General features: G+C 54.5%; 1 protein-coding gene across 10 annotated transcripts in view; it reads left to right on the top strand.

The window, feature by feature from the left end:
• The window catches only part of SNED1 (sushi, nidogen and EGF like domains 1), an 86,950-nt gene that overhangs the window by 50,109 nt on the left and 26,557 nt on the right, over positions 1-10,284 (top strand). For 6 of the 10 annotated variants that reach the window (XM_037732203.1, XM_037732202.1, XM_037732204.1 and 3 more), the window contains 8 exons: positions 292-408; positions 574-708; positions 952-1,125; positions 7,084-7,197; positions 7,820-7,933; positions 8,226-8,339; positions 8,904-9,017; positions 9,317-9,613. In XM_037732203.1, the coding sequence (XP_037588131.1) occupies positions 292-408; positions 574-708; positions 952-1,125; positions 7,084-7,197; positions 7,820-7,933; positions 8,226-8,339; positions 8,904-9,017; positions 9,317-9,613 (1,179 nt within the window). The remainder of the gene's footprint in view (positions 1-291; positions 409-573; positions 709-951; positions 1,126-7,083; positions 7,198-7,819; positions 7,934-8,225; positions 8,340-8,903; positions 9,018-9,316; positions 9,614-10,284) is intronic. The other 4 variants (XM_017510788.2, XM_017510789.2, XM_037732205.1 and 1 more) reach the window with 3 other exon arrangements.

Raw genomic sequence — 10,284 nt, 5'->3', positions numbered from 1 at the left:
CGGCTGGCTTCACCGGGAGGCACTGTGAGATCGGTGTGGCCCCCAGGGGCAGTGGGGAGGGCGGGAGTGACCGGCTGGCTTCACCGGGAGGCACTTTGAGATCGGTGTGGCCCCCAGCGGTGGTGGGGAGGGCAGGAATGAGTGGCCAGCCCTGAGCTGGGGCCCCTGACGCACCCTCTCCGCCAGCTGCGGTTCTGCTTCTCATGAAGAGGCTCCAGCTCTGGGGCATTGGGGAACCTGGGAGGAGTGGTGGGCTGACCCTTGACCTGGCTGGGTGCCTTCTACTTCCAGGGAAGCCAGACTCGTGTGCCTCTGGCCCCTGTCACAACGGTGGCACCTGCTTCCACTACATTGGCAAATACAAATGTGACTGTCCCCCAGGCTTCTCCGGGCGGCACTGTGAGATAGGTAAGGTAGTGGGAGGCCAGGCCAGGGGTGCAGCCGCCCTGCAGATGTATAAACAGGCCCATGGGCAGGGCTGGCCCAGGCTCTGGAGGTGCAGGAGGTGGAGCTGGGTGCACGAGGCCGGATGCCCATGCAGTCCCAAGCCTTCAGGGACGACGCAGTGACCAGGACCCTCCTGCATTCTGGCAGCCCCCTCCCCCTGCTTCCGGAGCCCGTGTGTGAATGGGGGCACCTGTGAGGACCGAGGCACGGACTTCTTCTGCCACTGCCAAGCTGGGTACATGGGACGCCGGTGCCAGGCAGGTGAGAGGGCCGGGGGTCACGTGGGGGCGTGGGTCTTCTTGCTACTCCCTGCAGAGCTGGGCAGGGCAGGAATGGGAAGAAGGAAACAAGCATCTCGGCAGCCAGGCCCCAGAAGTCCCCTGTGAAGGGCAGTATGGGAGCAGGATGTCCCTGGGCCCTGCAGCCAGGTCAGGCAGAGGGCAGAGCGGTGGAGAGGGGCCGGGAAGGCTCAAGATGTGCAGGACCGGCTGCTGTGCCTTGCAGAGGTGGACTGCGGCCCCCCGGAGGAGGTGAAGCACGCCACGCTGCGCTTCGACGGCACGCGGCTGGGCGCCGTGGCCCTGTATGCATGTGACCGAGGCTACAGCCTCAGCGCCCCCAGCCGCATCCGGGTCTGCCAGCCACAGGGTGTCTGGAGTGAGCCTCCCCAGTGCCTCGGTGATTCTGCGGGCCCTTGGGTGGGGCAGGTGGGGCCCACACCTTCCTCCCTGGAGCCATGTAAAGGAGCACGGGGGCTGCAGGCCCAGGCCTGGGTGTCCAGCTCTGACCTGGTCCTGCCCCTCCTCCCTCAGTCTCCTCTCTGTGAATGTGGACCTGGGTGACAGTGGTCGCGATCACAAGACACTCACTTAAGGCTTCCTGGAGCAGGGGGTCAAACACCCAGATGCCCCCTCTGCAGACGCAGTAGCTGAGGCCAAGAGAAAGCCCAAGGGCAGAGTCCTAAAGAGGCAAATGCAGATTCAGGGTCCACCTCCTACTCCTGGCCCCTTGAAGAATTGTGGAATCAGAGCCTGATTTCAACAAGATCCCCCTCCTGCTGCAGCCATTTGAGGAGTGCTGCCCCAGAGAGCATTGTCACTGAGGTCCCACCCTTCTGGGTTGGGAACTGGGGGTGCACAGCCTAGAGACAAGGCCCCCTCTGACCGAAGTCCCTGGAGAAGTGGGGTCATTAACACACTGCAGGTGCATCACATCACGCCAGGGCAGTCCGAATGGTGCATCGGAAAGTCTGTGCGATGTGAGCTCGTTTTTATGAAGCAAGTTTTAAACAAATCAGCCTAGGGATGGTGGGTGGCAGCACCCAGAGATGAATGGGGCACATAAGCACGTCACCATCTTCCACGTGCCCGCCAAGCCAAGGCCAACCCATATGGCCTCACTCAGGTTAGGGTCTGGGAATACCTGGCCTCAGGTATCCTTCCTTTCCTTCTGGGCTTCCAGGCCTTAAGGTGAGCTCCCATGTCTTGGAGACAACCCCCTCCCAGTGCCTCTTCCCCCTGTACAATGCCAGATGAGAAGCCGGGATCCTCAGAGAAGGTGAGTGACCAGTCAGGGTATCGAGAACCCTCAGAAGTACATCTGTCTCTTTTGAGACCAGTAATAAAAGTCCAGACGACCTGTATGGTTGGAAGCAGAAGTGGAGAAGATGGACTGGCATAGGAATTTGAGACTAGCAAGCATAACATAGGCCTCATCTCCACAAATCATTTTGAAAATTGGTCATGGTGTCACGTGCCTGTAGTCCCAGCTACTCGGGAGGCTGAGGCAGGAGATCACTTGAACCCGGGAGGTCAAGGCTGTAGTGAGCCGTGGTCCTGACACTGAACTCCAGCCTGAGGGCAGAGCAAGACCCCATCTCGTACAGAAAAAGAAAATGGATTCACAGTATAAAATAACCGTGACAGATTTACAAAGTAAACACGGCATTGGCCATCCAAAACAGGATCGGTAAATCATTTAAAAAGAAAGTGGGCAGAAGCAGGTGAAGAACTATCATAGTTAAAATAACAGACAATATATAAATGGATACAGATGAAGAGTAAGTTGGTGAGTTGAAAGATCAGCTTGAAGAACTTTCCCAGAAAGAAGCAGGGAAAGATAGATAAATCAAAAAGAAAACGTAGGGGCCAGGTGCAGTGGCTCACACCTGTAATCTCAGCACTTTGGGAGGCTGAGGCAGGAGGATCACCTGAGATCAGGAGTTGGAGACCAGCGTGATGAACCAACATAGTGAAACCCTGTCTCTACTAAAAATACAAAAATTAGCTGGGTGTGGTGGCACATGCCTGTAGTCCTAGCTACTTGGGAAGCAGAGGCAGGAGAATCGCTTACACCTGGGAGGCGAAGGTTGCAGTGAGGTGAAATCACACCACCTGCACTCCTGCCTGGGTAACAGAGCAAGGCTCTGGCTCAAGAAAAGAAAAAAGAAAATGTTGGTGCTGTAGAGGGTAGAAGGCATGGCCAATGCTGAGATCATTGGAGCCCACGAAGAAGAGAAAATAAAAATGAAGGATGAGTGGCCAGGGCGTTAAATTCCCCGAGCTCCGGATGAACAGCGGATTAAAAGCGTCCACGGGACATCAGACAGGAGCAAAGGGGAACAAATGCCAGACCCATTCCAGTCAAATACCAGAATATCCCGGACAAATGGGAAAACTTTTAACTTCCAGAGGGAAGAACGGGTCATGTACAGAGGAACGAGAACCAGCTTGACGTCAGACTTCTCAACAGCGATGTCAGATGTGAGATAGTGAAATTTTTTAAACATTGAAGAGATCCATTTGGTCAGCGTGCAGACAGCCACAAAGTACCGTGGCTGTCACTGTCATGTTGGAGGAGCTCCACGAAGCCTGTGAAGTCCTGTCATTTAACCTGTCACGTTGAGGATGCAGAGGTTGAGGCTGCTGCCTGCATTCATCCTGCAGCCACACTGGTCATGCTGTGGGACAAGCACCATCGACACAGACGTGAGTTCCCGGCACCCACCAGGTCTCACCCACAGGATCGTTACAAGTGATGAGAAGCCAGGGGCTGGTCTGTATAGCAGGGAGCGATTCCATAGTCTCACAAGGATTCGATCCGAGTCCGCCTGGAGGGAGAGGCATGTTCAAATCCTCAAGCATTCAAAACGTATATTGAGCCGAAACTACTTAAAACTGCTCCAGCCCCAGCCCAGCTCAACTCCTGGTGACATCACAGGCCAGCTGCTCAACCCCACTACCTGGTGGAGACTAGAGTGTGTTCATCCTGGTGGAGGAATTCCTACTTTGATTTCCAGTGTTCTTATACACACTATGTCTGAGAAGCAAGAAATTATGACACATAATCTAAAGAAGAAACAGTCAACAGAAAAAGACCTTACAGATCACCCACGTGTTGGAATTTAGACAGACTTTAAAATTCCATTAAAAGTTTTCTTTATGTTAAAGAAAAAGGAAAAGAGGCAGAATGATTGAGAGAAGACAGAATTTGAGCAGAGAAAAAAACTAACAAAATAGAGAATCTAGAACTGAAAATACATCTGAAATGAATAAATTGCTTTATTTATTATTCATTTTTGTAGAAACAGGATCTCACTGTGTTGCCCAAGTTGGTCTGGAACTCCTGAGCTCAAGAGATCCTTCTGCTTCTGCCTCCCAAAGTGTTGGGATGAACCAACAAGCATGAACCACCTTGCCCAGCTGAAATGAATAAATTGGATAGGCCTAACGAAATCGATACAAAGGAAGAAATGGAGGAAAATGATCGAAGACAATCATTTGAGGCCAGGAGTTCAAGACCAGCCTGGGCAACATAGCAAGACCCCAACTCTACAAAAAGCTTTAAAAATGAGCCAGGTATGGTGGCATGTTCCTGTAACCCCAGGTACTCAAGAGTCTGAGGTGAGAGGATCACTTGAGCCCAGGAATTCAAGGCTGTCGTGAGCTATGATCACGCCACTGCACTCCAGCCTGGGTGACAGCAAGATCCTGTCTCCTAGAAATTAAAAATTAAGAAACAAAATAAACTTGAGACTTAAAACTCTTTATCCAATCAAATTGTTATTCAAATGTGAGAGCATAAAAATATATATTCTCATACAAACACAGCTTCAGAGGCTTAGAAGAAAAAAAAAGTGTCCTTTTCTGAAGGAAGGAAGATAAGAAGGTAATTAGATAAACCCAGTTCAGAGAAGGGAGAGTTATCAGATTTCATGGTAAGGCTTGTCACCATCCAAAAGGAGAAAATGTGGCAAATACTAAGATTGGCGAGAATTGTATAAATGGACTGACTCTGCAGGTAAGAGATTGCCAGATACGGTATGAGACAGGCTAGCACTCTTTAAGAGGCATTCCTGAAACAAGGATAGACAAAGTGAAGGTAAAAGGAAAAAATATCAGGTGAATGCAAATCAAAATGCAGCTGGTGTATTAGCTATATTACTATCATAAAAAAAAGATTATAAGACAAAAAGCATCATTAACAGTGAGAGGGCGTCTCCCAGTGATCATTCATTCTGTTCACCAAGACCCTGTCTCAAAAAAAAAAAAAAAAATCCTGAAATACCACAGGGGAAAAGAATTTTTTAAAACTATATAATTTTGTGTGGAAAATATAGGTAAATATCTTTTTGACTTTGGGGCAGTGAAAGACTCCTTAAGCCCCAAAAAGGATTATGAAACAAGTTATTAACATACAAGTAATAACATAACAAGTTATTAACATGAAAATTAGGAGCTTAGATCCATGAACCTTGAAGAAGAAAGTGAAATGTGAACTACAAACTGGAAGAAGAGACACATAGTTTTAAGACTACGTGAAGGACTCAGATAAGTCGGTAAGAAAACAACCTAATAGGAAAAACACATGCAGAGGCATTTCGTGGAAGAAGAGATACAAAAGCCCAACAGACATAAAAAGGAGAATTCTATTTCATTAGTAATCAGGAAAATGCAAACGAGATACATTCAGTTGGCAAATTTTCAGAAGTCTGAAAAATCTATACTGGTGAGCACGTGGATCAACACGTTCAACACCAGCCTGACCAACATGGAGAAACCCCGTCTCTGCTAAAAATACGGAATCAGCCAGGCATGGTGGTACACGCCTGTAACCCCAGCTGCTTGGGAAGCTGAGGCAGGAAAATTGCTCGAACCCGGGAGGTGGGGGTGGTGGAGAAGGATACATTGCTTGGGGTGCTTTGAGAACAGTGTGCTCATCTGCCCGGTGAGCAGTCTGCCGCTGTTGATCATTTACATCAGCCGTGTTCCAGCAACTCCGCTTCCGGGTAGCAACCTGAGAAAAACTTGCACGTCTGCACCAGGAGATGGGAAAGAATAAACACAGCCACGTTTTTTGTAAAAGGAAAAAGTCTAGAACCAACCCAAAGACCCAGCCAAAGAGAATGGGTGAAGTATGATAAATCACGCTATGTAATGCTATTCAGTAAATCAAAAATCAATAAATCAAAAAGAAAATGTTGGGGCCAGACACAGTGGCTCACTTTGGGAGGCCAAGGTGGGCGGATAACCTGAGGTCAGGAGTTCGAGACCAGCCTGGTGAACCAACATAGTGAAACCCCATCTCTACTAAAAATACAAAAATTAGCAGTGAAAATGAGTTATCTTCTTCACATAATGCTGAGGGAAGACAATATTATGTCCTGATGTACTATAAATAAAGTTCATAAACCACAAAAACAAATTCATTATTGTTTAGGCAATTCATAACATTTTAAAGCTAATCTTAATTACTTACTTTACTGCCAGAAAACCTAATTTTTAAAAGGCAAGGAAATGAATACCCCAGAAATTAACACAAGGGAAGAGGAGGAGTGTGTGATCAGATGAGCCCATTTACCATTCCGGCTGCCAAGGTGGCTGCTCGTCTCAGATGTCACCAAGCCATTACCATTTATTTACTTTTTAAGCATTAAATTAAACTTTAAACATTTAAATTCAGGAGCACAACTCCCAGTTTAAAAGAAACCTGTGGTGAATCCTTTAAAACTAAAGATTTATCCCATCTGGGCGCAGTGGCTCAGGCCTGTAATCCCAGAACTTTGGGAGGCCGAGGCAGGCAGATCACCTGAGGTCGGGAGTTCGAGACCAGCCTGACCAACATGGAGAAACCCTGTCTCTACTGAAAATACAAAATGAGCCAGGCGCAGTGGCGCATGCCTGTAATCCCAGCTACTGGGGAGGCCGAGGCAGGAGAATCGCTTGAACCTGGGAGGTGGAGTCTGTGGTGAGCCGAGATCGTGCCATGGCACTCCATCCAGCCTGGGCAACAAGAACAAGAGACTTTTCATAGATGTTCTGGTTTCATAGGTGACTAGTAGACATTGAAATGGCAAGACGGGACGCGAGATATTTTCTGCCAAACCCGAGGCCTTTGTCCTGCCGCCTGAAACCCCCTGGAATTCAGTCCCACAGCATCTTCTTTGAGCCTGCCAGGCACTGAGCCCCAGGCCTGCTGCCCTGCCCCGACTCCAGGGATGTCCCGCCCCGGCTCTCCCCTCTCCAGCAACTGAGGACGTATCAGCGAATTCTGTCCGGACCCTCAGAACTAGTTTGCGCCTCTCAGTTTGGCTTACTTGTGGCCACATTGCTTTACTCTTGGGCTCTCTCCTCTCAGAAATTGACGAGTGCCGGTCGCAGCCGTGCCTGCACGGAGGCTCTTGCCAGGACCGCGTCGCCGGGTACCTGTGCCTCTGCAGCGCTGGCTATGACGGTGCCCACTGCGAGCTGGGTAAGAGGGCCCTGGCCCCGCTGGGCGGCAGTTCCAGCACACTGGCCATGTGCCTGAGGCCGTGGGTTCCCCGGACAGGTCTCTGTCTGGACAGCCAGGGTGGCCGCTGCATGCTCTCTCGGGCCCCTGCAAGCTCTGATATCCAAGACAAAGATTTACAAATACCCCTTCCTGCACCTCCCCTGGGGAGACAGAGCCCAGCTGAGAAATGCTGGCCTGGCCTCGGGGCGCAGAGAAGGTGGGCATCGGAGAGGTAGGGTCACAGCCTCTGACACCTGGTGGGTGCTGCCAGCCAGTAGGGGGAGGGGAGGCCTGCCCAGTGAGCCCTGCACACCCTTCCACCTCGCCAGGGCTCTAAGCCTGAGAAAGAAATGCAGGCTCCAGGGAGGGCAAGGCCCAGGGAGCCTCCCATCACGGAGTGACCTGAAGGAAGGCGTGGAGGTGGCATGCCTCCCGAGGAGGGGCAAGTGTGGGCTGGTGGAAGAGAAAGCAGGTGTCCAGAGTAATGACTCCCATTTAGGGAAGGGGTGAGCAGAGCCCCAGGGAGTGCACAGAATCCTGGGGGCAGGTCGGTGCCTGAGACCCAAGCCAGCAACACCCTTAACACCCCTTCTCTGTGCAGAGAGGGATGAGTGCCGAGCTCAGCCCTGCAGAAACGGAGGCTCCTGCAGGAACCTCCCAGGGGCCTTTGTCTGCCAGTGCCCTGCAGGCTTCGCTGGAGTCCGCTGTGAGACAGGTAGGGGCTCCCCTCCAGTGGGCCCCACATGCAGAGCCTGGCCTCTGGAAGATCAGAGAGGAGGTTGGGTGTCCCCACGTTCTGTGCTGGGCAGGCCACCTGGGAGAGGGATCCCCAGGGCTGTGGCCACCTTGGGAGGGGGTGGGGAAGGCTGAGGGGCGGGACCTGCCCACTGCCCCTCTGTCCTGGCCGCTACCCCTGGCCGCCTCCTTTCCCTTCTTCCCGCTGTCCTCTCCTCCCTCCCCCAGACTCCCCCCTTGCGGCTTGGGCCCACTCTCTGGGTGTTCTCCAGAGGTGGATGCCTGCGACTCCAGCCCCTGCCAGCACGGAGGCCGGTGTGAGAGCGGCGGCGGGGCCTACCTGTGCGTCTGCCCGGAGGGCTTCTTCGGCTACCACTGCGAGACAGGTAGGGCAGGCCCACCTGCTCCCCAGGCGCTGCCCATCTCCCCGGAATCCCCTTTCAGGACGCCGGCCAGTGGCCCTCCACCTGTCTGCACTGGCCCCACTATGCTGCCTTCTAACCATCCCTATCTCACGCACTCACCCCCCAGACACCCCTCGTCACCCAAGGACACACCCAGGGGTGGGGCTGACATCCACACACAGGCCCTGCTGCCCCTGGACAGGCCAAGCTAGCTGCAGACCCGGGTCAGGCCCCTCGCTGTCCTTCTATCTGGAACACTCTCCCTGATCCAGTGGGATAACCCTGATGAGGCCTCTTTGACCACTGACCTCCCCTCCTCAAGAGGACTGTCATGGGGGCAGAGGCCTGGCCTGGCCCAGTGTCCACTCCCCTGTGTGGAGGCTGGAGGGCCCCGCAGGGCAGCGAAGGTGGCGGAACCAAAGGGAGGCAGGAACCCCCCGCCCCTCCACACCCACACAGGAGGGACCCAATGCCCCAGGAGCAAGGGCGGGCTGGAGTGGGGGACTGGCACGCCTCAGCACTCACTGCCGCCTTCTGTCCCCTCAGTGAGTGACCCCTGCTTCTCCAGCCCCTGTGGGGGCCGCGGCTACTGCCTGGTCACCAACGGCTCCCACAGCTGCACCTGCAAAGTGGGCTACACGGGCCAGGACTGCGCCAAAGGTGGGTGACGAGGCTGCCTCATGGGGGAGCTGTGGGGTCCCCTCTCCCCGGACCCAGGGCAGAGCATCCAGCCGCTGCTCAACCAGGCCCCTTCCCCGAGGAACAGGGAGGGGACAGAATCCCCCGGTGGGCTGGAAACACTGTCACCCATGCAAGCGTGGCCCTGCTGGAGGTTCCTGGCCGAGGACAGAAGGGATCTGGTGGCGACAGTTGTGTCAGGCCCAAGAGCCGCCAACGGGAGCCAGGCTGCACGGCTGAGAGCTGACCGGTCCATCCTTGTTTTAACCCGAACCCTGAAGAGCTCCTCCCACCGACGGCCCTCAAGATGGACAGGGTGGAGGAGAGTGGGGTCTCCATCTCCTGGAACCCGCCCGACGGCCCAGCGGTCAGGCAGATGCTGGACGGCTATGCGGTGACGTACGTCTCCTCCGACGGCACCTACCGCCGCACGGACTTTGTGGACAGGAGCCGCTCCTCACACCAGCTCCGGGCCCTGGGGGCCGGCAAGGCCTACAACATCTCCGTCTTCTCGGTCAAGCGTAACACCAACAACAAGAATGACATCAGCAGGCCTGCGCTGCTGCTGGCCCGCACGCGTGAGTGCCCTGAGCCCGGCCCAGCCCGGCCCCAGCACCGCAGGGTGGCTGTTGTGCCGCCACCTCCCAGCTCTCCCAGCAGCAAGACAGCTGAGCTGCGGGGTTGGAGGCACCGTCCTGCTGCAGACAGAGCGCTGGGGAGACAGCTGGCCTCGGGCCCACGTGGGATTGGGCACGGAGAATAGAGCCAGGGGTGGGAGCAGCACAGCCCCCGGGCACGGCGCCAGGAAGGGGGACTGCGGAGGAGCTGGTGCAGGAGCCGGGCCACGGGGGCGGGTCTGGAGGGGCTGGGGCTCTGGGTGCTCGGAAGGCCTGGGGAGAGCCTGAGGGGGTGCTCACAGGGTTAGGTGGGCGCTGGGATGTGCTAAGAGGAGGCGTCCATGGCTCAGTCTGGAAGAGCCGTGGGGCTGAAATGACAGACCCAGAGTCTGGCACTGAAAGCTGTGGCCAGATGCAACCCTAAAAGGGGGTCCTAGGGAGGAGCCTCCTCGGAGCCTGAGCTGCCGAGAGAGCAGGGGAGGCCCAGGCTGTGCTCAGCCAGGGGGTTGTTGCCATGTAGGGGAGCTGGAGGTGGTGGGGGCTCTAGGGAAGGCATTGGGGCTTGGCTGGCTGTGTGCCACTGAGAAGGATTCCCAGGAGGGGAGGGAGTCCCAGGAGGGGGAGGGAGTCCC

The sequence above is a fragment of the Cebus imitator genome, unplaced genomic scaffold (assembly GCF_001604975.1).
Source record: "Cebus imitator isolate Cc_AM_T3 unplaced genomic scaffold, Cebus_imitator-1.0 Scaffold443, whole genome shotgun sequence".
NCBI classification, from domain to species: Eukaryota; Metazoa; Chordata; class Mammalia; order Primates; family Cebidae; genus Cebus; species Cebus imitator.
The sequence above is the reverse complement of the archived record's forward strand: the minus strand, read 5'-3'. Positions and strand labels throughout refer to the sequence as shown.